Source organism: Lineus longissimus, chromosome 1, assembly GCF_910592395.1.
Source record: "Lineus longissimus chromosome 1, tnLinLong1.2, whole genome shotgun sequence".
Lineage (NCBI taxonomy): Eukaryota > Metazoa > Nemertea > Pilidiophora > Heteronemertea > Lineidae > Lineus > Lineus longissimus.
The window spans coordinates 63,036-90,795 of record NC_088308.1 but is presented as its reverse complement, the minus strand read 5'-3'; the positions used below and the strand labels follow the sequence as shown (position 1 = coordinate 90,795).

At 41.4% G+C, this 27,760-nt stretch overlaps 1 protein-coding gene across 2 annotated transcripts; it reads right to left on the bottom strand.

Moving 5' to 3' along the window:
• Positions 1-12,752: 12,752 nt before the first annotated feature.
• On the bottom strand, positions 12,753-25,926 carry LOC135483048 (uncharacterized). 2 transcript variants are annotated; one of them, XR_010446290.1, is made up of 5 exons: positions 25,829-25,926; positions 20,392-21,015; positions 17,931-18,113; positions 13,733-17,631; positions 12,753-13,701 (listed from the first exon to the last, which is right to left on the bottom strand). XR_010446290.1 is itself a non-coding variant. In XM_064763558.1 (4 exons), the coding sequence occupies exons 2-4, from the start codon at positions 20,951-20,953 to the stop codon at positions 16,151-16,153; spliced, it is 2,226 nt and encodes a 741-aa protein (XP_064619628.1). In that variant the 5' UTR covers positions 20,954-21,015; positions 25,829-25,926; the 3' UTR covers positions 12,753-16,150. The 2 variants fall into 2 exon arrangements, 1 of the variants encoding a protein (XP_064619628.1); XM_064763558.1 differs by having other exon boundaries at positions 12,753-17,631.
• Between the last annotated feature and the right edge of the window lie 1,834 nt (positions 25,927-27,760).

Genomic DNA, 27,760 nt, shown 5'->3' with positions numbered 1-27,760 from the left:
CTGAATGTGACTTTGTCCTAGTTGTGATTATGTTCCAACTTCCCAACCTGACCTGATTGAATGTGACTATGTCCCAAGATAAATTGATAAGATTCACAAGGTAAGGGTTGCCTGAATTTCAATAGCTGTCTATATTCTATTCTTTTACGGTCAATGTCAAATCTGGTGATTCTCCTGTCTGAGCCATGTGTCGTTGCTTTAAGCTTGATTCATGGACCATCACTTTGTGAAAGTGAACTGACTTCAACTTCATTTTAAGATGTCATTTTCACAGATGGATGTGACATTGTCTTCAACTTCATCTTCACAGCCAAATTTTGGGCCACATGTTCAGTAAATGCTCATTGTGTTCCTCCCATGTATCATCAGGTTCTGATCCAACAAGGCAAGTTAATCTCTATCATATCTTTTACTAGATGAGCGTTGGACAAGGATTGTGATTCAGATATATATGCTGCATGATTTCGCAAAGAAGCCTCACATTAGTCGAAATGGAGTGGATTGAGGTAAAGTAAAAGATTTGTTTTTATGGGGCATTTCATCATTGCTGTCAAAATTATGTTTTTTCTCTAAGTTTCAGAGGGTGAAATATCCCTTTTGTTTATTTTGTTATATAAGGGTACTGAAATCAGTATATTAAAAAATAATGTGAAATTGATTTGTGGAAGAAACTAAAAAAGCTTGAGCTTTTAGAGCTTAAAAACAAGATAACAGCTTAGTTTCTGTTTATCTGCCTCAAAAAACAGAATGTGCAAAAATCGAATTGGGTGAGAGATGTTCATTACCCTTCCTTGTATCCCAACCCATTTACACCTAGGTTTACTTTGAAGGGAGAGCATTATTGCACCTGTACCTATTGCTGTTTGTCTCTTTGAGTTGTGCTGGTTGTGTGACTTTGTGTTGTTCATGTATTAACTGCTCTTTATGTGTTGTTTTGTCTTGTATTGTGATATATTACACTGTCTTACCTGCTCTGTAGTTTATTATTTGTATGATTTTCATTTGTATGAATGTATTTTTATTGTCCTTGCTTCTTGTCATCACGGGGACAATGCTCTTCCCTTCACCACACCCACTTCGCACGCTGGGCTGTGGCTACCGATACCAGGATGGGGTTAGGCTTATTTCTTGCACCTCCCAGCACTCTTGCAAGGCTGAATAAAATCATAACATAAAACACTGCAGAAAACCTCCCGTTTTTGGTGTGGGTGGGATATTTTGTTCAGCCTTGGATGTCTTATTCTATATGCTGCTGAATGGAAGTTCCCAAAGTTTACCTGAGATTATAATATTCAGTTATAAATTGAGAGATAAACAATGCTATGCTGAGATCATAATTGAACTGGGTGATGACTTAATTGGGAGCTTCCACCAACTTTCCAATGATTGTTTCACATGGCACTGGTTTCTTCAACATCAATGGAGACTATAATGGCAAAAGGAAGGACAAAAGGATGAGCCAAGAAGCAAATGACTGAAAGAAGGAAGGAAGCATGATACAAGAAATGGAACCCATTGCAAAATCTTTTATCCTGAATAAAGGTTGCCTTTGGGGTGTATTCAGAAATGTCCTTCATTATGAAAATGATGCTACAGTTGCAAGTCAAACAGGGATTTTCCTCAGATTCATGTATGGGTGGGTTGGAATGGTAGCTCTGAGTTGTTTACATTATCTATCTAGATCAGAGATTTTGCAATGTCTGAGGTTTAGCCAGTGTCATGTGAGAAGCAGAATCCAGTCCTGAGGTGTCAGTTTGTTGAATTGACATCACAGAGTTGGGTTTTGCTTCGAATGCTTTTCAGGTATGGGGTCGACACCAATGAAGTCACAGTCAGGATGGGAGGTTAGTGGTCTCTTCCTTAAAGCTCTTTAAGGACCAATGATGGCATCTGTGTAGGACACAGGAATATTATTGGTTTAGAATCCAGAGTTATTGTCCAGAACAGTTATGACAAATCAAACCTATTCGCACCAAATAAATGAACGCAAGTTAAAATCAATGAAAAACATAGGTCCTCAAAGGGTCAAAGTGTCAATGGTTTCACTGGCTTCCAGTGAAGTCTACTGTGTTCATAATCTTGCCTCTCACAATCTTTTGTTTCAGTGTGCAGTACTAATCAGTCTTTGGATAGCGTTTCAGTATCAGTGCCTGGGAGGGGAGAGGGGGAGTTGTATTAAAGGACAATTCTTGGAGTGTTGCATACAGCCTCAAAGAGATTTGCCTTAAGGAGAGGGACAGCTTTGAGGATCGAGATACTCAAGCCCGGGGTGGGGATTCTATTTCAGCTTGCACCACTGGTATGCCTGAGCAACCCTGACCTTACTCATCAACCGTCTTTCACTACTAGGGCACCAGGGGGAAAAGTGAACATGAAGTTTTGGACATTATATCACCTGAGGCAGACCTCTTCCTCAGACCTCTGGATCCAGCCCGGAGTGCCAGCATTGGAAGAACCGATTGGGACTTGGTGTAAAATGGCAATCAAGGTCATGGGTTACGGCATCCAGTGAAGAAAACTAATCTGAATCAGAGCTCATATAAAACATCTTGATATAATGGTAACCCCATTGGATACTTTGTCTCGATACATTTCAGTATCAATCTATCTGATTCAGATTAGACTTGCACCTTTATGTCAGACCTTTGGGGGGGGGAGGGGGGAGGGGGGCACAGACAAATACTGATGACGTTCTTGAGTGGTCCCTTGGATTTGAGCATCACTTACTTTGGGAGGTAGTAAATGTGACAGGATCCAGGGGACCACTTGTCAGACTATTTTACTGGTATGTAATTCTATGCAAACTGCTGATCTGAGTTGAAGATTGAGGTTTTGTTGTGTACAAGAGTGAATGGTAGAATGAGAGATGACCAAGTCTTGAATCAAGACAGTTAGATTTGCCCGAAGAATGACAAAAAAAGTCTTTCGGTAAAAAACCTACATGATCAAGTCGATAGTTTTTGGTTCTAAAGAGAGGTGTGCTGCCAGCAGTTAGACTCCCTGGGCAGTCCATTGGGGGTCATCCTAATTGGATTTCCTTATGAGGGTCTGGCGTGTCCCAGCAGTTTAATCCTCTTATATACGGAAAGCCTTGAAAACCGCAGTGCTCTTCATAGGCCTACATTTTGTACTCAATGGGGAAATGTTATACCCTAAAACACTGTTACAAGATTCATAATGGTATGTTTTGGGAGATTTCCCAATTCCAATAGAAAGACCATTTTCCCAGTATTCCCATATCGTTTGAAAGTACATATACAGTAATAAAGCATTGTATGATTTTTGAAAGCTTTCTACAGATACCCTATCTTTCTAGAGTTTCAGTCAAAGGGATTATGTGTGAGCCTTCAGTGAGCACATGGTATCATACCTCTACTAGCAATACCATTTCTGGCTGTTGACTTCAGATCATTTCAGAGGTCACAAGCAGGGCAGGGCAACAGTGCCAATGTTGCAAAGACCTCAGATTCAAAGGACTTGGGTGTGACTTACTCATAAATTCCCCTGGTTGTCCATGGTCGGCTGTCTCAACTGGGCTCTCATCATTATTTGATGTGATACCATCCTTTCTCTGTCCTGCTGTATCTTGCCCTTGACCATGACCCTCTTGTCCACCATTTGTATGACTTCTAGATGTCCCAGGGTCGGTGGTCTCGTTCGGATCCTGAGAAAACTTACCAAGGTCAAAGTTTAACTTTTGCAGTACACTAGCCATATCTGGTCCTAAAGCTTGTATTCTCTCTGATAACTGTTCTAATGAAGCCTTAACATATGACTTCTCCTCATTCTCATTTTCCTCATAATCAGGTCCTCTGCTTGGTCTTGGACCAAGTAAGTTGCTGAGAGCAAGCTTAGCATCTGCTTCAGTTAGGTTCTGTGTGTCTTTGAAGTTTCCCATGCTCTTAAGAGAGCTCAATATTGCATTCACTGCATTTTGTCTCTGATCTTCCTCCTGCTGTCTTCCCTGGTCATTCCAGTTGTTAGTCTGCTCACTTCCCTTTAACTCACCATTCAAGTCATCATGAGATAAATCTTGGTTCAAATTTCCAGACAAAATCTGAGCCAATTTGCTGGCAGGATATAGCTGAGCCTCCCCCTCCTTGTGATCTGCCTCATGACTGTGCTCAATGTCACCCGGCAGATTGGCAGTGTGGAGCATGTCTCGGCGTTTTCTCTCCGAGCCTTTAATCTGAAATTACAACAAGGAGAATATTCTGATAAAAGCTTTCTTTGAATTAAGAATACATGCAAAAGTGCACTTGATTCATACCGAATCGGTCTTTCGAGGACAAAGTCACAACCAGAATGTTGCGACACGATCACTTACTATTTGCTCTGGATCCAAGTCCTTCACTTCATCTGATGGGTTTCCATAGGACTTTCCCTCTCGTCCCTGGACGATGAAGAAGATGACATCTCTATTAGGCTGTGTTGTCTTCAGGACAAGGTCAGAGGTCATCAGGTAGTGGGCTGTTGTCTTCTGCCACAGAATGGAACCGTCGTTTCCATTGATGACTGCAGTCTAAAAGAAGAGCATCAAATGCACCTGATCAGGACACAATTGTTTTTCTTCATCGGAAGTTATAGTGCTTATCACAGAGGTATCTGGAGGAATATATGTGACCTCCTACATCCTTTGAATGAAATGTAAAACAGATTCATTGTACCTGTCCTCACATGCCGAGGCAAGCAAAAGACCCCATCTGAGTAAGCAACATGCCGAGGCAAGCAAAAGATCTCATCTGAGTAAAAGAAAACCTGCTGAGAAGAGCGTGAGTTGCTTGTGATGAACTCTTCCTTCTTGGTCAAGGACGGAATTACAAGTCCTAACCCCCCCCCTCCACCACCACCACCATACTTGCACTTAAAGGAGTAAAGTAATAGCCTTACCGTTGAGTAAGGATATTTGGGCCACTCGCCTGGGCTCCAGTGCATCATGAAATCAAGAGTTTCATCATCGTTAAAGTGAACAGGTGATGGGGAACTAGAATAAGAAGATTATTCATGGAATATGTCATCAACAGCAGATAATGGTCTAGCTGCAATGAAAACGAATTGTACCAGTAAAAAGAGAAAAAGAGTGTCATTAGTTGTTTAAGCGTCGGCACCTACAGTACTGGCAAAGTAACAATGATCAGCTATGGCTTATTTGAGTGACCAACTGTTCATCTCATTGCAAATGTGGAAGCAGGTAGGGATCATATCAAGTCATGCCTACCTGTATGACTGGTATCCTTCCATATAAATGTGCCAAATCACATCGAGTGTCTCCCCATTATACAGAATGGCAGTCCCATCAAAAGCCATCATCAATATGTCCTTGACGGAGTCGCCGGTCATCTCGACCAAGGTTGGAGGAACCATCACACCTCTCTCATTGCCTGGCTTGGTGCTGTTGGTGAAGGAAATGAGATTGCCATGTAGGATTAGGATGTATCTCGATACTGTTCTTAAAGACGACAAGGTCTCAGACATCCTCAGTCAAACTCAAACTGGAGGACAAAGTCAGATCGCTCAGATGTCCTCAGTCAAACTCAAACTGGAGGACAAAGTCAGATCACCCAAAAACAATTTGGACTTAGACATTTTTTCAGGGTAACGTTAGGGTAAGGGTTAGCAGAAAAAAGTCAAAATTCTAAAAATATTTCAAAGTCAAAAAAGTTTTGGGACTGATGATGTTCATTTTGAGCAGAAAAAAAACCATTGAAAATTTTTTCTCGACTTTGACTGAAATTTCGAATTTTCTCGAATTTTTTCAGAGGTCAGTCAGTTCAAAAGTCAAATAAGTTCTGGGACAGATGATGTTGGTGATGTTGGTTCATTTTGAGCAAAATAAAAAAAAAATGAAAAAAAATTTTGTACTTAGAATTTTTTTCAGAAGTCAAGTCAGTTCAAAATTTTGAAAAATGTTCAAAGTCAAAAAAGTTTTGGGACTGATGATATTGGTGATGTTGGTTCATTTTGAGCGAAAAAAAAAAAAAATGAAAAAAACTTTTGTACTTTAATTTTTTTCAGAAGTCAAGTCAGTTCAAAATTTTGAAAAAATGTTCAAAGTCAAAAAAGTTTTGGGACTGATGATATTGGTGATGTTGGTTCATTTTGAGCGGGAAAAAAAAGTTAAAAAAAAATTTTGGACTAAGAAATTTTTTCCGGGTTAGGGTAAGGGTTAGCAGAAAAAGAAGTCAAAAAAAGTCCAGCAAGTCAACCAATGCTCTTCCCGCTCTGACTTACTGAAATATTTCTATCACCCCATTGACATCTGGTGTCAAGCTTCCCCATCGTTTTCCACTTAGGCGCTGCCTTGTTGCAAAGCTGTACAGATCTTCAACTGATGTGGCCAGAAACGCCCCTGAAAAAATGTGAAAGGGAAGCGTATCACACCACGTCTTCTTTGTATCTGCAACTGATAAGTTCATTCTATGTAATTTGGCTGGTGAACTGGAGTTGCCCTACTATGCTCATAAATAAGCCAAGTCACGTGGACGCGCAGGGACAACATCTATGAGTCCTTAGAAAAGTTGATGACAGATAAGCCTAAGGATCATGGTTTTAGAGATCGATAGCTGGGGCAGGATTTCCTTTCTCCCAGTGGAACTACCAATATAAGAGAGTTACCTGAGATCGTTTCCCCGCCACTCCCAAACAAGATATAGCGGGTTCCATCGCCAGTCTCGTGGAGGATGGGCGACATGTAGGTCTCCCTACTGTCGGGAATGTCAAGATACCGGCCAATTATATGCCCAGTGGCACCTGAGATGAGAATAAGACGCCCTGGACGCCGGTTCTGCTCCTGGCGAAAGAAAGGAAAATGTTGCGTGGCGTCGATATTTCAGAGGAAATGAGTTCGAGGACAATGTCACAGTAATGAGGATGAGTGTACGCAAGATGATTATTTCGGTTTACGGACAACTTCTAGATGCGGAGGACGGGGGAGGGTATCTTAGGTCTAGAAAGAATGGGGTCAAACCAGTTTCGCCCATTTCGGTCGAACCATCTTGGAAGCTTACTGTTGCGGGTATATCGTGATCTCCTCCATGTGCCAGGACCACCTCGCTCACACCATCACCATTAAAGTCTTTATGAATCACCAAGGGCTGATATGTGTTCCATTTCTTGTTCTTAGCATCTCCCAGGATTTCATCTGAGTAGAAAATGCTGCCTGAAAGAAACATGAATAGGTAGAAGAATATGTATGATGTTCCATTATGGTCAAATTGCCAGAGGCCGTTTTGGTGACAAAGACAAAATAGTCTTAATTTTAGGCAAATGCCTAGTTCAAATGTCTTAGCTCAGATGGCGGCACTATGTCAAGAGAAAGTACATCCAAACGAGACTAAGTTCAACCCTGTAGCTTCTTATCACACCCTGTATAGACATGACACATCGAGTAGAGATTGTCTTACTGAGAAAGTAATTCATTCCTAATGCATGTACCGCATATTCGCCTCATGCATTCACCTGATAGGGCGATCATGTCATAATATAATGGACGTACCATTTTTTGGATTGAATGCTACAAATCCGCTGACCCCAGCTCCAAAGCAGTCCATCGTGCCATCTTGGTTGATATCAATATTCCCACAGTTGAAGATGAAGGGGACGGAAGCCGTGTAGGTCTTCCACAGTTCCTTTCCATCATAACCTCGGAATGCCATGATGACTCCAAGGCAGGGTGGCTCCACACCTGTACGAGGAAGACAGAGATTGGTTATTACCAAATGTGTCTATGCCTGGTCATGCCCCTTGAGAAACTATTTATGTATATTTGAATATCAAATACAACGATATTTATCTGTGTCTGACGACTGGTCTCCTGGTCTTAGTGAAAAAGTGGTTTCCTTGTGAGTCTTAAGTTTTTCAACTGTCAAGAAGAATGTTGCTCCCAAAATCGGACTTCAAATCATAGATGCATGTTATGTGACGATCCTCACAACTTTCCAATTATTATATGTGCTTGCATCTCATGATCTGGATTCAGTACCAATGGTGTTATCTGTACTCAAAGAGCAGATTATCCGTCCTCACATAGAGTACCACAGATCATCTAAAACTGCTCACCTAGAGTTGCACAAAACGTCTTCGTGTCAGCCCCACTCTCCATGACTTGGTGAGGATGTGTCGCATATGTGCCGCTAAAGATGATGTCATCAAGACCATCACCATCAACATCAATGAGACGGAGGCTTGATTCTGTGGCTGCGAATGAAATAGATAGCACTTGGTCACGACATCGGACTAAGGGACTGGTTGGCTGAGAATGTGAAGGCAGGAATAATGATAAAATTTTGGGATCATGTTCAAGTGTCTTCTCTTGGCCTACTGGCTTTGCCCTACTGGCTGTGCCCTATTGGCTGTGCCCTACTGGCTGTGCCCTACTGGCTGTGCCCTACTGGCTGTGCCCTACTGGCTGTGCCCTACTGGCTGTGCCCTACTGGCTGTGCCCTACTGGCTGTGCCCTACTGGCTGTGCCCTACTGGCTGTGCCCTACTGGCTGTGCCCTACTGGCTGTGCCCTACTGGCTGTGCCCTACTGGCTGTGCCCTACTGGCTGTGCCCTACTGGCTTTCCCCTACTGGCTGTGCCCTACTGGCTGTGCCCTACTGGCTGTGCCCTACTGGCTGTGCCCTACTGGCTGTGCCCTACTGGCTGTGCCCTACTGGCTGTGCCCTACTGGCTGTGCCCTACTGGCTTTGCCCTACTGGCTTTGCCCTACTGCCTGTGCCCTATGGGCTGTACCCTACTGGCTGTACCCTACTGGCTGTGCCCTACTGGCTGTACCCTACTGGCTGTGCCCTACTGGCTGTGCCTGTTCTGTAATCTAGAAGTAAAAACGACGCTTTTCTGAACAAGCCTAAAAACCATTGATTTTACCATGTATTGGAGACGACACAGAAAATTTCTGCATTTCGATATATCACGAGGCCAACCAAAGCTGCGCCAAAAATGATTGAAAGTCTTACCCGCATCAGGAATCTCTATGGTCCATGGATCTGTGCATTCACCTGGAATATGGTCATCGATGATTGCATCGTTTTCTACAGTCTGTTTTTGTCCCACTGGTTGTGCTTGTCCTGCTGTCTCTAGTTCAAGTGCCTTCTCTTGTCCTGGCGACTCCTCTTGCCCTACTGGTTGTGCTTGTCCAATATGCTCATGTCCCACCAGCTGCTCATAGTTTGACGTCACTGGTCCATCACTGTCCCGCTGACTCCCCTTGCCACCCTCCCTGTCTCCACTTGGCACTGATGCGCCAGATTCATCTTTCGCATTTGTCTCTTTATCTGTTGTGGCTGTTACCTTTGCTAACTGTGCTAAGAAGTCTTCTAGATTCTCTTTTACTTGATAAGAATCGCTTTCTTCCGGTAACTCAAAGTCAGACTTCTGCAGTTCACTGAAACCTGATGGTGTTGGTTCAATTAGGTTATAACCCTGTTGTTTCTTTGACAGCTGCAGTTGACGAACACCTGATGGTGTTGGTTCAATTAGGTTATAATCCTGTTGTTTCTGTGACAGCAGCATTTGAGTCCAGACAGTGGGGAGAGTGACAGCATCCACCGCTAAAAATTTGTCCATTGATATGGTCCGTGATTGGCCTTCTGCTTCTGAGTGGCTTGGCTCTGTGACATCACCACTAGGAGGGTCGGACAAGATGGTATTGGTCGTAGCTTCACGAGGTGGTTGTTCCTCAGAGTGGTCTGTCCCTAGTGAGGTTACACCAGTTGCCGGAATCATCTTAACGTTTGAAGTAGCGGTGGCTATGATCTCATTTGGTAGTGTTTGTGACCCCTTTACTAATAATCCACAAAGAGGGCATTCTCCAGGTATTGCAAGAAGGAAGACAGCGCCTACAGCAAGCAGTAGGATACCTGCCAAGGTGACGAGAATACAGCCAGCACAACAGACAGGGTCTGTGCGCTTCTTTCTCGTGTGGACAACTGTCGGAAAGGGGGAGGTGGATCCTGGTTCGCTTGTCTCAATTAGTATGGCCTCTTGATGGTTGTTAGTTGGATGTAAGTTTGAGATGATATCGTCAGAATCAGAGTCGGTGTCTTGTGTTGGGAGGGGGATGTATTTCCTATTCGTAGAGGTGGGTTGGCCTGTGAAATGGAAGAAGGAATGGTAGGAGCATGATGAATGTCTTTGAGACATCAGCTGGTGGATTCTGGTTTGTGTTTGGTAATGGGCAAGATACATTTATCTGGGAGATTAAAGTTTTCATGATTTGGCGAATGAGCTATCTCATCAATATCGCTGGCTACAAAATAAACAACAGGTCTTAACTTAAAACCTGTTGTTGAGGGCCTTTCTCGGGTAGCACTTGTACCCATTTTGTAGTATTTGTTCAATGACATGTATGGCCATAAAATGCCTATTGACAACATTACATTGCATGATTTGATGCCAAACATGATCCCCTCCTTCTCTGAGCAGCATTTTTTAAATCAAAAGTTGTAACAATGAAGACTTTAAGGTCCAAGGATAAAATCTCGTGCTACGCAGATCCTAAATCAAATTTTGATGATTAAGTTTTGAACTAAAAGCCTGACATCTCAACAAACCTACCATATCTTAGAGCTGTCACCATTTGCTTCATCCTGCAGCTGTCTTTGCTATCATCCACACAATCCAACTCAATCAAAGGAAAGCCAGCACAGACTTGAAAGGCCACCAAATGATCTTTCAAGGCAGGGGAATGAAATGATGCCTTATGTGTATACAGGGCCTAAAAATAATCTACAGAACGAGGTCCTTTCCTAAAAGGACATAGGCCTACTCTAACAATGTTCTTACACCTGTATTGCTTATTGATGTTATTATGAAGAAGGATAGGGCCTACATACTCTGAGCAGTCCCTTAGGAAAAATATGTCTCATTTTCAAATCCACTATTGAACTTTGATAAAGTTTTAAGCCGTTTTCCCTTTAAAACCGTACTTTCTACATGCTCATAACTTTTTCCGAGACGTAATACGGGAGCAACGCTTTTAAAGCCAGATGGACCTATCCTAGCCTGCCATACCATGAAATTTTCGTTGTACGGTAAGCATGAAAATGCCTGGGTTGAGGGGGGGTCGGCACTAACGACCGAGCCCAGTAACGTGTGCAAGGGGAACAGGATACTGACTCCGGATTTGAGAGAACTGGTTGAATTTATGTCTGGTTGTGACATGTCATCAGCAGCCTGGCATGAGCTTGCCTTCTGCATGGGCAAACTTGTAGGCGGACATCCATCGGTGGTATGAGACACGAGGGAGATGGGGTTGCTGTCAATTCCTTTTAACAGCAAATTAGAGGCAATGCAGTTGCTGAATAGGATTAGCAGCTCCAAAATGCTGAAGAAATCAGTTCAACAAACACTACAAGGATATTAATCACTAAATAACATGTTTTATTTTTCGTGACGAAATTATATTAAGCATGTTTTTCTTATTACAAAAAGCACAATGATTATACACAACTTGCAGAATGTACAAAGGATGAAGTGACCATTAATAAGATGGGAAAATCTCTTTCCTTGCAGTACTATTAAGCACATGTAACAGCCATCAAGAACGTTACAATAGACTCAAAGCCATAGGCTTCTCTTGGTTGGCAAACTGCGAATTCAAAATGACCCGTTCATCTTTACATTGTATGACATGACCGCTGTGTAGTTGAAGTAAGCTATGATTGGCCCAGCATTTTATTCATGTTGGCCTTGTCAATGTGCATCATTCTCTGGTGTTTCAAAATGCCTTTTAAATTTGAATACTTAAAACATGAAGCTGAAATCAAACAGCTAGAAAGTGACAATAGAGGCCAACTTTTGGGTGGAATCTGTAGTGTTTCCAACATCACATGAGAGGTGACGTCTGAATTAACATGGTGTTGTTCACCCACTCCTAGATACCCATGAATTGTCTCAGACTTGAAACCCCAGCTATGAAATGAATGCATCCCCGCTTGTTAAAGATAAAATTTCAGAAACTAGACTGTTACGTCAGGATTGCACTGTCAATAGTGACCAATCACATGTCCTTTATTGATATTGGTCGCTATCAATTGATCAAACACACAGATGACTCAGCAACACAATAGTCAAGCTTTCTATCACATGATGGCAGCACTTGAATGGACAACTATAACACTGGGGTACTTATCATTATGTGACCCGTCGGAGCAAAACCAGGCGCATGTCGCTCCGAGCTTGGCAGGTTGAGATGGACTGTTTGTTCATTTCTATGTAGTCTGCCTTTTGTGAAATATGAGTACATCAATTTCTTCCATTTTCTCCTGGTGTCATTTAGGCTCATCTTCTGTGCGACATGCGCCTGGTTTCGCTGTGGCGGGTCACATATTACCGGAAAGAAGAGTCCATTGAACTTCCTCAGGTTTTTCAGGGTGGTTAATTCAAATCGGCCAGGAAAACATTGTATATCTTTGCCGCACTAGTTTGTGCACCTGCTGTGAGATCATTTGTGTAGGCCTTCCAATAGGCTAATGAATATCAGTGTCTAACCATTGCTGGGTCTATTATTCAAAGCTTGATAATATAGTGACCAGAAACCATAAGGAGACTGAAGTCATCACTTGATTTTCCTTTACCTTGTCCATAATCATAATACTCTCTTGCTCACATATCAAAACACAAACAAAGACCCTAACAATGCCATGAGAACAGGAAATAAAGTCCATACAACAATCAACAGACAATTACATTTAACAGTTAACATGTTGAACCCCCCCCCCCCCCCCCCCCCCCACCCCCAAAAAAAAAATTAGAGAGAAAAAATATTGATTTTGATGTCATGCACCACATGATTTAAACATTGAGCAAAAGGATTTACAAAGAAGCATACAAGCAGACCTGTCTGAAACATGCAAGTAGACACTGCCTGGAGCGTGCAAGCAGCCATTGCCTGGAGTGTGCAAGCAGGCACCGCCTGGAGTACCATTACATTTACATTAATACATCACAACAGCGCATAGAAAAAAATGTCTAAAAAGATAGTAAAAAAGTATTTCATACACCAGCAATTTGTACAACTAGTCAGTTCATTTCAAATAGAAACATGACATCTCAGCCAACTAATTTACAATTTTCATAATTCTATTTCATGATTTGCACTTTAGTTGACAAAGAAAAGCAAAGAATTTAACTTGTGCTGTAATTGACACCTCTGTATGGCATGATCTCTGGAAAAAGTATGGAATGTATCTTACTTGCAAAAATGACACCAACACTTTTTATCTCAAACACAAGATAACGCGTTGCAGATTTCAACCCCCTATTTCCCAATTATCAAATAGACACAACATTTAATCATAAGTCATAAAGTTATGTTCAAATTAGTTTTTGAAGGAAATTTTTTTGAAAAAGTAATTTTTCAAATTTCCAAGATATGAAGAAACAAGAACTTTTGTGGTAATTTTCTTTTTTTCTCGTAATATTTTCGAAATTTCTCAAATTTCCATAAAAATAATTTTTGGAAAGTTTCATTTTTTAGAAAAATTTCAACATGAATTCGTTGTTACTCCTAACTAGAATTTGAAGTCCTGCAAAACATAGAATTTATGTTGGAGCTCCTAACACAGAATCAATGTTGGGCAAACATAAAACTTATGTTGTGTGGGATTTTCGCCAAATTTATGTTGGGCACATTTGCCAGTGTACTAGGCCTGGCAACTCCAACACCTGATTGTACCAGGCCTGGCAACTCCAACACCTGATTGTACCAGGCCTGGCAACTCCAACACCTGATGTGATAGGTCACATACTGAAACTGGTTCCCAGTACTTCCTATCACATGGCATTACAATCAAATAAAAAGTCTACAAGCAGGTAGAATTGTGTATTGGAAGGAAAGACACTGCTTGAGGTAAAGTTAGATCTACCTGCTGATGACCTGAATAATCTGTGCCTCTTATCAGAAAACATTAACACTATAAATGTGAGATGAATATTTTTAAGAGCCACTGGATGAAGCGCATCTGAAGGTATTGTTTCTGAAGAAGGAAAAAATTGTTTTTTCAATCATTCATAATAGAAAGATGCAGATGTTCATCCAAATGGAATAGTTCCACATTTATATACAACAGACCGAGTCAATAAATCTATCACACTCTAAAGACATGAATACTGATTACAGGGTATTTATAAGTAGAAACACAAGTGAGCAAAGAACTATTAAATGACACACGGCCCATTTGAAAAGTAAGAACAAGACTTGACAGAGTGTGATGGTCATAAATTGTTACTGAAGGAATACATTACATCTAAAAAGTAGTTAAAACCGAACAACGAAAAGAAATCAGATGCATAAATGAGCTTTTCTTTGTTGATACTGATGAAGAGCAATAAAAACTTAAAAAGTAACAAAATAAGGTAAAAAGGTCTTCTCTCGTCAACAGAAACGTGACTGAAAAGAGAACACGCCCAATCGTAGTGTTTTTCCGAAACCTTAAAAACATATAATAAATAATAAATAGTCACTTGTATCGTGCCTTTCCGTCGCTCAAAGCACCCCTTCTCCCCTTGTCGAAAAGTAGCGTTTTTAACTGTCTCTTGAACAGTTCAATGCTTGTTTCTGCCCAGAGGGCTGGTGGCAATTTATTCCATGGGTACAGGGCCACAGCTGGAAAAACTGCGGTCACTGTACCTAGAAACTGAAAATATTTATTTTAAGTTTCGGAAATTTAATAGTTGTTCACAGGTCAGTGATAAAACGAAAAGCTAAAATTGACCTACAATGACATGCTTAATAAAATAATCTAATTTTTTTCTTTCTATGAATGCCATGAGAAATGGGTGTATTCCTGTTTCGCCTATTCCTGTTCCGCCTATTCCTGTTTCGCCTATTCCTGTTTCGCCTAATTCCTGTTTCGCCTATTCAAATGTATTGCTAACCTCCCCACAGACGTAGGAATATGAACCGTCCCTTACTGACCGACCAAACCCGAGGAGAGCCACATATGTACGCATTGAAACAATACGTCAATGGAGAGAGGGACATAATGAGTTACGTTGATGCCATCAGTTACCTTGTCTGACATAATATCATGATATGTATTTTCCACCTTGTTTGACTTTATATGTGCTGTACCTACATGTATATTATGACATGGGTTTTACAGCTGATTTTGATCAAATAATTATGAGAATGTACAATATTATGTATTTTTATCAAAAACTCATGAATTCAGTTTTCATAAAATAAACGACTGCTTTACTCTACTTAATCTATTAGTTTTTACTGTGTGTCAGTATGGTCCTATGGTCCTATGGTCAAATAAGTCCCGGACTGTCCCCGCTTTCAAGGTGACTCTTTCAAAACGGTCATGGCATAACAAAGTTGATGTCATTTGATTAGTCAAATTGTCATCACATCGTTAACATCATCCAATTGTCCCCTCACATTTTCCCAATAAAATGGATATGCATCCCTAAGGTTCCCCGTGGCCGTGGGAGAGTCGATTTATTGTAGGGGTACTGGAAAGTAGGCGAAACAGGAATAGGCGAAACAGGAATAGGCGAAACAGGAATTTTGTAGGCGAAACAGGAATAGGCGAAACAGGAATAGGCGAAACAGGCATAAACCGAGAAATGTTTTATCCCTTTTTTCTTATCAGTTAAGATTATGACAATATAAAGGCACTATCAGATACATATTTATATACAAGGTATGTTTTTGGTTTGAAATCCATAATACATTAGAACTAAAACTAACCTTGGTTTCTATAAGCTGCCAATATGTAATCAAAGAAGCCACAATTGGGAGAATCTCAGTTTAGAATGAAAGGTCAATCATTCAATAAGGGATAGCCATGAAGTAAAACAAGCCTATTCACTGACTTGCGTATCAGGAATGATTTCCAGGAGCAGATCTACATGCATTGCCATAACCAAGTAGACAGGACCATCTCACGATACTCAGATGACAATAAATAACTAAATCAGTTCTGTTTGGGGAATGGGCCCGTCTAAGAAAGACTCCATTCGGTTTGGAATAACTGATCAACAGATAAAAACTGAAGACAAGAATTTCTTTTTTTTCATTGTGGGTTGTTTTGGAGAAACTGTTTGTGAATTCATTTAGATTAATGCATTCGAGTGTTTTGAGATGGTTCCCAATGCTTGGCAACGCAGTGATCAAATAAAACCTAAATTCTCATGTATCATAAAGCACTTTGCCCAGAGTTGGAGTTCACTCGCACATGACCACGCTCACGTCTCAACTCTGGTTTCCCTGAATCCTGCACACGATCAGTCTCTACAACACTAATCACTGCCGCTGCTGGATCAGCTGAACAAGTTTGAACACCTTCCTGATCCTTTTCAAATCTCATCGGGGATTCAGCGGCCAACTGGAGCACTACAGATGTAGTCCTCACTTCCTGTTCAGATTCAAATGGATCTGAACATTGTCCTGCTGGTTCAACTGTTACGTGCACGTCTCGAGGGGACATATTAGCAGCTGCAGCTTGAACACTCGCTACAAGGGAAGTACCATGGCGGCTTCTTCCCATGCGTAAAGTCTCCGAGTCAGGATACACCGGTGGTTTACCACAAACTGGTAAAGTCGATGATGTTCCAAAAGGATTTAAACTGGACTCACTTCTTTGTACATCTGTCGAAGCCGAATTACTGTGACCATGGTGATTTAATCGAGGTAAAGTCTGAGAAGACCGACTGCCATTTGTGACATGTGAACCACTCGAGTAGGCAGAGTGATGATTTGTTTGAGCTGGTCCTGAATGCTGTCTACTATGATTATCCACACTGACCTCTAATGGCCCTGATGAACCCTGCACTGCTACATTTGACCTACAAAGAGTAGCAGAAGCTGACCGTCCAGCACGTTGACGATCTTGCTCGGCAGCGGAACCATTGTCTCTAGCACCATTTGATGACTGTACGTCCTCTGATTTGTTTGATACAGATCCAGGACGCAGCGTCCCAGCTTGATACTGAACGTTCATATCTCGCATAGTTGTATCGAGGATATCCTCAAGACACTCGACAGCATTGCGCTCAGCTGTCCCGTAATGTCCAGCATATTGCATCATAGAGCCAGTGTCCAACGTTCCACCAGGAGATGACCCCTCTGGTTGTGTCTGAGTAACAGTAATCTCAGCTTGATCCGAATCGGGACCATGTCTATCCGACATTGGCCCAGGTTCATTTTGCGGAGGAGTTGAATTGTTTGTTTGTTTCAGGATACTTCGACTTGGCAAGGAGCTACCATTGCAAGTATTAGCACCATTTCTGGATGATGTTGTACTCCCTGAAGTCCCTGTTGCTGTTGGAGCACCATTCACAGACGACAAACTATCTGTCGTTGCTGATGGATTTTCTGAAGACGAGACTGGCAATTCTGACTCAAATGATATCTGCCTGGAATGTGATATGACGTTGGAATGATGTGACCGATACGTCGGAGGCCGCGATGTCGGGTACTCTCCTCCAATGATGTGCGGGAATGTGATATGGATGCCAGGACGCTGTAAGCTTGCCTGAGATTTGTATGTTGGTGGTGGAGAGTTTGGAAGACTGTCTGGATTTGGAAGTTGGCGTCCGGCATTCTGACGTTCATAGTCCTGCATAGAGGCTGCATAGCTCGGAGGTGGTGGGCGACGATGGTCACCATAGATAACTCCTGAAACACATAAGAAAGATGTCAAAATTACCACTGAGACCGACTGAGATTATCCTTTTGCAGCCACCACTCTGTCCAAAGGCACAGGAATCACCTGCTATTTCATACTATCACTGTGGTAAGACATGTGATTGAGAGCACCTGGTTAAATCTTTGTCAAAGTGGCCTGACATGAATGTTATTGTAACTCTTCGGGGCGCACTGGTACCAAGGGGTGTTTTGGTGGCTGAAATATCACTGCTTTTCATATCTTTTTCAAAATCTTTCTCCGAATTATGATAACTGTTAGTCATACATACCTCCTGACCAGTTAGTGAGTCTATTCCTGGTATTGTTGCCACTTCTCCGGCGATGGCGGCCCCCTCGCCGCTGATGGACATGAGAGTACTCGCCCAAGTTGAATAAGAGATGGCATGGTTCATGACCTGACGGTGTGCATCTCCAGCCGATGATGACAACAATCACTAACATCACACCAAGACCTGGAAGCAGAAAAACTATGTGAGAGTGAACCAGCTAGGATTTTGAAAATAAGTTGTAATTATGGCAATAATGTTGGACTGAGAAAGTCATTTCAGAGTAGTCCTAGTAACTGGTACGTGATGTAAGTCCTCATCAACAACATGACATCTTCAGAAACCCAAATATAGAAGAAAGCGGCTTAGTAAGTGCTGTTTAATAGAACTAATTTCAGAGTAAGCTTTTCAATCAGAGATATAAAGCAAGATATTATGATCCTGGTTGCCCCTCTAAAAAATGTCTAACCCTGCAGCCACCAAAGACACGCACCTCAGTGGAGCAACAAAACAGACCAATAATATGAACCAGTGGACATCATTAGGAACCACAGTTGTTACTTCTCGATAAGGAATTATCATTTTTTTGCCAAAACAGGGTTATTTGGTTACTGCCATTATCCGTTTTTGAGAGAGTGCATGCCTTCACCAGACATCTGTGCAGCTAAATCTGCCACAGACTAATAGGTTGGTCTTGAATTATAGCCCTGACATGATGCTAAATAAATATAAAACACCCTCATGACATTTTTGATTTATACATTTTAAGTGGCCACCAAGTGCTGCATGTGTCTGTCAAGAATTAGTTATCCAATGTAGGGCAGCTTACATATAAACTGTCGTCTCAACTACTTATTGGGTTACCAGTACACACATGATCACAACACAATAGATATTTTGTCAAGGCACAAGCTTGTTTACTGAACCAATACACACTGAACCTATTGGCCATGCAACCTGACAACTTGGTCTTTGTGGTGTTGAAGTGGCGAATATTTGTGACAATTTTGCCAACAAGGCCAGTTTGTGTTATGCCTTGTGGAGTGTGATTATGTTTAATATAATCAATAATGTGCAGACTGTGTACACATGCAGACATACATGGCATAACATAATGCTCGATGTCAGTCAGCAAGCATCATGGCGTATCATGGAAATGATTTTTATATTTAAATAAAGCTTCTGTCTTCCATATTGCATCCTACATGTCCCAAAGATTTATTGAGGGTTTTGAATGAATTCGACTACATGCAGCTGGGGAGCTGTCAATGGTTGAGTGGATTTCCAATCAAAGTTGAGAAGACACAATGTTGGGTGGCACTCAAACCAAGATGCCAGCAATATTGATCTTTACAGCAACTATGATTGTTTAGGTGGGGAATTAATCTCGAGATGACATAATGAAGGAGGTTTTTCACTCATGGCTGCTAATGATGTTATCTAGATCATCTAGCACTTCACATCATGATGAGGGGGAAACCATACCATTGTTCCCAATGACTCTCTTATTGTATCATTCATTGATGGTCTTGAGAACACTATTTCCCAAAACACATGGTTGAAACTAAGAAGACTGTAGGCTGACATGCAAGACTGAGCAAATGGTGGCATTTAAATGTTTAGCACCACGAGACATGTCGTAGGCATAGCCCGGGAGGCATGGTCTTTGGCATCTTGACCACCAAAGTTTTGGCAACTCATCAAAGATTTAGAACCCTGCTAGGCCCGGAGGAAGGAGACTATGAGGTTCAGGATGCGTCTTTGGCATTACATTTGTAATTGAATGCACATAAACTGATGAAATTAGCTATATTTTCAACACTTCATATTTTCATGCAGCTTATCAAAACATAATCAACTGCTGCTGTTTTACAAGCTGAAGCCAATTTATCTCTGTACAGCTGATCCGAAACACTTCAGTTCAACTGTAACAGTCACCTCATTGATTTTCCAGCAGGTACAACCCATGCCAGTAGTTGAAAACATGTATTGCAGGGAAGAAAAATAGCTGGAATGCAACAAAATATGCATAGCATGTATATGTAAGGAGATGTCTTGATTTTTTCAATGAAAACATTAAAAATGACTTTACAAAAAAATCAATTCAGGCTCCAGGTAAAGATTTCACTCCAATCAGAACTTAGGTCTGATTTGAGTGAAGATACTATCAAATCGCATATGAGCTACATTTGCTTGTTGGACGTGAAATGTGTGTAAGAATATGCCCTTTCTATTTTAGTCTCCGAGTATGCACGTGACTAATAATTAGGGTGGATCCAAAAGAGGCTTTTTTTGCAATATCAAACAAGTCTTATTTATAACTTTGCAAGCGCTTTTTATGGAATATATTCGAATGGGAATCTACTGTGTTGTTGTGTTTAACTTTAAGGGGGCTCTGGGGTGCCTGTACAATGTAGTCAAGCTGTTTTGGTGGGGGGGGGGGGGGGTGTGCCTTGCTACTCACCAATGAACATAAGAGAGAGGGTCAGGAAGCTTGAGCCAGTCATATGAAGAGCACCAAGGATAATGCCCGTAACGACACAACATAATCCAACAATCGCCAACAGCACCAAGATCCATTTGAATTGAGTCGTTATCGTCAGGCAAGCAGTGCAGCAGTTTTTATCACAGAGTTCCTCAAGGTCGTCCTCAAGGACGTAATGGTCACGCGGATGATGCACGTCGTGTTGTCTGCTTCTCCGAGGAGGCCGGCCGAAGCTCCGTCTCACATTCCCTCGACTGTTTATGACCTGGCCACCTCGTGTCAGGGTGTGCTCAGGCGATGTGTATGGCGGGAGTGTCGAGTTCAGGATGTCTGGAAGATCAGACAATGGAGCTGACACACCAGTTGGAAGATTGCGCGTCTGGATTGGACCTGGGCCATGGCGGTCAGGATCACTGAAACCAGGGTTGATGATGCCGGCAGAGCTTGGCTGGCTGGTGCGACTCGACTCTGATGGATTGTGCCTCGAACCAGACTCCTGATGATCCCTGTCCGAGTGTGGACCGCTCCCATCTGAAGACATGGTCGCTATCTTCTTTCAAGCTTCCATGTTGGTGTAGCCCTTCTTACAATCCCTCATCACATCTGAAAGAGAAGATCATTCAAGCAATCAAATACACAATTGAAAGTAGGTCTACAGTGAAGGTCTACAATGCAAGAGCTGCATCGGAAACCACGAAAGTACCAAAGTTTGTTTCTAACTGGCTTTAAAATCAGATTCCCAGGTCGTAAGCACTCGAACAAGAGCTGCAGGAACGAATATTGTTGCAAAAGATGGTTTCTATCATGTCTAATCCATACAAGGATTCATCACACTGAACTAGCCAGCACAATCTGACATACTAATATATCGGCATGATCACTGCCAATCATGAAATCATGAACAGAGGCAAGCAGCTCTATAAAACATGTTTCATCCAATGAATCAATGAGCCAATCATAGCATCCGCTGGCTGTTGAGCCATTTTTGAGGAGATACATATTATGCGATCATCGGAATCAGGGTCCACAGAAAAAGAGGACTATAATGAGCTCACTTACAGATAGCTTATCTGGTAACACAGGCTGCAGTGTATAAGATTTATATCAGTGACCATAGCCATTGTTGAGCTGTCAACTGCTATTGTTTGGTTCATGATGTGTAAGCACAAAATTACATAATAATTGATTTGATGGTAGTTGTCTGCCAGCATCAATTATGAGTGGTTCAATCATTTAATAGAATTAAGATAATTATCAATAGGTTTTACACAACTCTCATGACACACACTGCATGAAATCAAATATGGGCACGAGACAAGACCACCATTGATTTTTTAAGACTTTTAGCAGTTAAAATGTCAATGTTCGACCGCGTCACATCAAATACTGCTTGACATTGTGAATCTGAAATTTGGATATGATAATCCGGACAGTCGGGAGAGTAAATGGTGAAATTTAAACTGGTTGTTGACCACAGAATTTTTTTGATAATCTGACAAATTGGTACACAGATAATATTTCGACCCGTTTCAGCCAAATGGCAGAAAAATCTTTAAAAATGCCCCCAATTACCAAAGTAGAAAAATCTAATTCATTTTTTCATCAAATAATTCCTTTATATCTGTAGACTTGCCACACTTAATATCTAAGCCTTCACATTAAAAACATACATGTACGTCCGTCTAATTGATAGTTATAAAACCTTCATCGCTCAAATGCTATTTCAACTCTGGGAACCTAAATATTTAGAGCTGGGGTAGGTCTATGATGTGCACAGAAATGAGGAAGATTTTATATCCACGCACACTGACAGTAAACTTGATTTGAAAGAATGCCCACAGTCATGACAATGCACTGACTGACAATCAACCAAAAATATGTCAACCAAGTAAAAAGCATATTGCATTCTGCAGGCAATAATGCCAAACTCACTCATAATCAAATCTAAATCTCAATTCAATTGTTGTTAAAAACTTAATTCCATGAATTTTATTCTGTGAATGCTAGGACTGGTGCATGCAGGGTGCACATTCATGACATCATCACTAAACATGTCACTCAAGCTCATTTTATATCAGACCATTTAGGGTTTCAAGTGTGAACTCACAGGGTCTCACTGTGCAATTCATATCGTTAAGATATATATTTATCATAATCGTCTCAGGGTGTCTTTGTGAAAGCATTTACGGCCCTGTTGTACAAGCTGTTTAGCCTATATTAGCGCCAAGAATAACAATACTTGCGAAATTCTTTCTGTTGATGCTTTGATGCCACTAGCTTATTAATACATGTAGGCCTAGACCCCAGACGACCATAAATGAAGGCATGACTTGATCTGCCATAACTCAAGGTTTACTCACGTATACCAATATACATAGAGATTTTCACTTCAATGAGGAAACAGTGACACAGACAGACACTTCATGGGCTCAGGGTTAACTAGTTGTATCTGCATTTTTGTCAAAATTGATTTTATTATCTTAAATTAATTCACAATTAATGATCTTTGATTACATCTTATAGTAACTATGCCAGTTGATGTGTAATACACAAAAACACTCCTCAAAACAACTGCATTTCCATTGGGTTTTGAATCTTCAATGGTGTTTTTCTCAGAACTACCAAAATGTCAGATACAACTACTTAGTTAACCCTGAGCGCACGAGTTGTGACCTGACACCCACAAGCTCTCAGTATAATCAATGATAACAAGAAATGGAACAAGAAATATAGGACTCTCTGAATTGAAAGGCAGTTTTCCAGGAGGGGGGGGGGATTACTGACCAAACGGTTTTGAAAAGGTTGGGATATGTTTCTCCAAGTGTTTGTACGACAGACACTCTTGATCTGATGATAAATCCATTTGTTTCAGGAGCTGGCTTGCTATTAGCTAGTAATGTTGGCAAGTTCCTTCAGGCCATCTGTGACCTTCAAAAGTAGGTCAAATCAAAAACCTGTATATTATGTCATGTAGTCTCATCAGCAGTATTGGCAGTAAAAATTTCATGGTTCTTGCGTTCATGAGATGTTGACAAAATAAGGATTTCAAAGATGGCTGTCTGGAGCCCAGAGATTACATCAAATGGCGATGATTTTTTGTGTGTCAAGTCATGTTGTCATAAGATATCCACACACCAAGTTTCAACTTTCTAGACTCAACAGTGAGGAAATCGTGCCACCATTGTTAATGGACGATAGATGGACTGAGGGATCGACTGATGATGGACAAGATGTGATGAGGTAAGCTCACATAGGTGAGCTCATCACATCTTGTTAATGGACAAGATGTGATGAGGTAAGCTCACATAGGTGAGCTCATCACATCTTGTTAATGGACGACAGATGGACTGAGGGATCGACAGGATGGACAAGATGTGATGAGGTAAGCTCACATAGGTGAGCTTACCTCATCACATCTTGTTAATGGACGACAGATTGACTGAGGGATCGACTGATGATGGACAAGATGTGATGAGGTTTAAGCTCACATAGGTGAGCTCAAAATCTCACCTTGCATTCAGTTTCAGTAACAATGTAGAGTTCAGTTTAGTCATAACTTACATGTACACGACGTGTGTCAAAATTAATAACCCTTTAGACCAGTAATACTATGTTTTTGAGCATTGGCTTTCTGTCATTTTTCCATGTACTTATCACTCACTATACGATCTGATTAGATAACTGAATGTCACACCATCACAACATAAAATAGGCCGATTCACCCCAGGGAGTTGACAACCTGTTTCAACAGCTATCAAGCCTAAAATATGAGCATGGGGCAATTGTAGACATTCTCAAACATTGAGTGTGGCAACTGTGTAGTCAGCATCAGGCTTGTCAGTCTTGTACACTGGCCACCTACACACAGGCCATACCCTGATTTTCTCTCAAGTCTGTGCAACAGCTGTCATTAGTGCTGGCAACATCAGCTCAGTCAACAAGTAGCCCTCTGTAAAACCAATCAAACAACCAATCAAACTAAACTACCTTACCATCATCATTTCTAAGGTTTAGATTTAGAAGGCAAATGCATGTGGCATGGGCTCCAGCCCTTCTGACATGACTGACATAACAAGAGGGTCAAGCGCCTGAAGCTCAAAAGATCTAGGTGATAGCCTTGCTAGATACATACACCGAAAAATTCATCACTCTACCTAGTCTAACCCTGTAACCATGATCTTCAAAATGGCAAAAAAAACAAATTTCAAAGATGTGCCCCTGTGGACAGACTCAATAGCTATTCAAAAATCACAACCCTGCCTCCAATCCAAGAGTACACACTCAGCAACATCTTTAGACCTGTTAGAATAGAAGACAGGCCCAACATCCTTGCCAGATTTTCCACCTGACCCACTATATGAATGGCCTCAAAAACTCAACTGATACATGTGGTTCATTCGATGTGTATTCTACTGATACATCTACAGGCCTACTCACGTTAGAAGTAGAACTTACTTTGAAATGTCATAGTAAAATTGAGATATTGTGTGATGTTTATATTATGGACCACAAGAAAAGAAATTGGGTCACTCACCCTATCAAATCTATTCTTTTTCAAAATGAAAATGCTCTGCCTTTCAAAAAAATGTTTTTTTTGATTAGTAGAAACATATAAAGTGTTTTAAAACACATAATTGGCTCTATAAAATCTCTTCTGTACCATAGAGCCAAGGACGCAGTAAGTCAGTACATTGTCACGTACAGCATGATTCCTTTGATGGGTCATCCTAAACAGTACAGCGTCCACCAGCGGCCACCAGGTTTTTAATGCAAGTTTGAAGTCAAAAAATTAAAATCTAATGCATGGTCACAAACGAAATAAGCAGGACATTTTCCAAGTTTCCTGAACGTTTCATGACATTTGCGAGCCAGATTATCTGATTAGCAAGTTGTTGTCCAAAATGTACCACTACCAGCGTCCACCACCCGTTGTTAGCCATGTTGGATTTGACTGCGGAAATGATAGTGCTCCTTGGGCTTCCCAAGCTATACAACAGGAGCTTTAGACTTAGTGATTCCTTTATGCTTATTTTACCATTACACCCAAATGTCATGAAAGTTTCAGGAAATGTGTTTTATACGCTGGTGTACTTATTTAGTAAATCTTAATTTGATGACTTTAAACCTGGTTGGCGCTCAGCAGGTGGGCTGGTTGACGCTGTTTAGGATGACCGTGCATGATTGACATTACTAATGAGGAATCATGTCAAAGACATCTGCATGCTGAGCAGTGTTGTGTACAATACATTGTGCGGTATGTACCACAATGCATGCATGACGCCTGGTCCTCGAGGAGTCAAAGACAACTTCCACAAAAAAGTTCCTCTCGATTTGTGGCATATTTCATCAACACGGGACGGACTCAATTGAGAATAACTTGACACATAGTAACATTTATACTGAATTCACATCTTACCTCACGAATTGCGACACCAGTGACCGCATCACGAAGGTTACAGGACTTTAATCGGTGACATGTGTCCATGTTTATTCCTTTCAATCATGCAATAACAAAGACTCATTCTCTTTTCCGCTTCCGGGGTAGCCGGTCGTTTCACTCCATGACCTTTTCGCCCCCAGTAGTTTCGCTCCAAATTAAGTAGTCGTTTCGCTCCTTGGGACTCAGGGATGGTTTTGAAGCTACTAAGCAAGTGGGTTGATGGAGAAAGCCCGGGGAACTATTATAGATATAATATTTTTGAGTTGTGATGTTATACAACAAAGAACGGGAAGATACATTGAATCATTCAACTGATCCGATCAACTAGAAGTCTTATTTCTATATATAATGTATAAAAGTAATTTGTTGTTGATATTCGGGGGTTTACGGTGGCTGGGAAAGGTCATGAAATTATTTTTTGTAACTCGTTCGCCCGACTTAGTAACTAGTGTGCCCGACATATATAGGCTAACTCAGGCACCCGACCTAGTACGGAGGCGAGCCTGCATGTTATATATATATATATTACACTTGTTGGCAGATCATACTAGGTCCCATCCCCCAATTCTGTGCCGTACGGTCTCGTCCACTAAACGCCCGGCTCTGGTCCATCTTGGAGTAATTATCTTGACCCCATTGAGTCCTGCATGACCTGCTGCTAGCATTGGCTTTTCTTGTTCATATCATAGATGAGGGCCGTCCAAAGGACGCTAAATCGTCCGTATGACCAGAGTCTTGCATTTTCCTCTTGGTCACCTAAATCCCCCACCCAAGTTCTCCCTCTAAATCACAGTGAGCTATATCAATACGATAAACTATCCCAGCCATTCTACTATAGAACAGGAAAGAGGCGAATAGGCACATTATCCTCCTGGTCACCTAAATCCCCCACCCAAGTTCTCCCTCTAAATCACAGTGAGCTATATCAATACGATAAACTATCCCAGCCATTCTACTACAGGACAGGAAAGAGGCGAATAGGCACATTATCCTCCTGGGCCCGGTTTCACAAAGAATCTTAAGTCTGTTTTGGTGACTTAAGTATGAGAATTTCTTAAGTTTTGTCTTAAGTTGATTCACAAAGAATCTTAACTCGCCTAGCCGACTTAAGTACCCCAAAAACTTAAGCACGGTAGCTACCGTACTTAAGTCGGAATGAAGGACACAAGATGCTTTGAGATTCGTACTTAAGTTTTTGACTTGGCTTAGTCAAAATATTATGACTTAAGACAAACACTTAAGATTCTTTGAGAAACCGGGTCACATTATAGGTTCAGTATGTTTCAATTAAACATGAACGGTTGAGGATTGCTCCAAAGTAATCTTTGCTATCGAGCTCGTTCATTGGTCTACTTTGTGATGGGGCGGGTTATCAGGTGTGGATCTGCTCGTGCTGGCCTTGGCTCCGGGTGTAACAGCATCTGTTATCTCGCCAGGTCTGGTTGTGACAGTATCTGCAATCTCATCAGACTGGTTGTGGCAGCATCTGCAATCTCATGCAGGTCTGGTTGTGCCAGCATTTCCTGTCTGTCAGGTCTGGTTGTGAGAGCATATGTTGTATTATCAGGTCTGGTTGTGGCAGCATATTATGGTATGGTTGTTGCAGTATATATGCTGTCTCTTCAGGTCTGGTGTTCTGATTTCATGCAATCCCTTGATGAAAATGATCAGTATTCACCATGTGAAAATGAGACACAGTTTTCTCAAGCGTGGAGACAAGGTCCACCCTGTAGAAACATGGTGCACTACGTTGGGAGAGTACACATCTAGATCAGACAGAGTACGCATAGTGAAGCATGGCACATCCAGCAAAGACTTGGTATACTCCCTGGCAACATGGCGAGCAATGAAGGGGAGTGCACATCCAGAAGAGTTATTGTGCACTACTGTCTCATTGGCCGAGAGTCA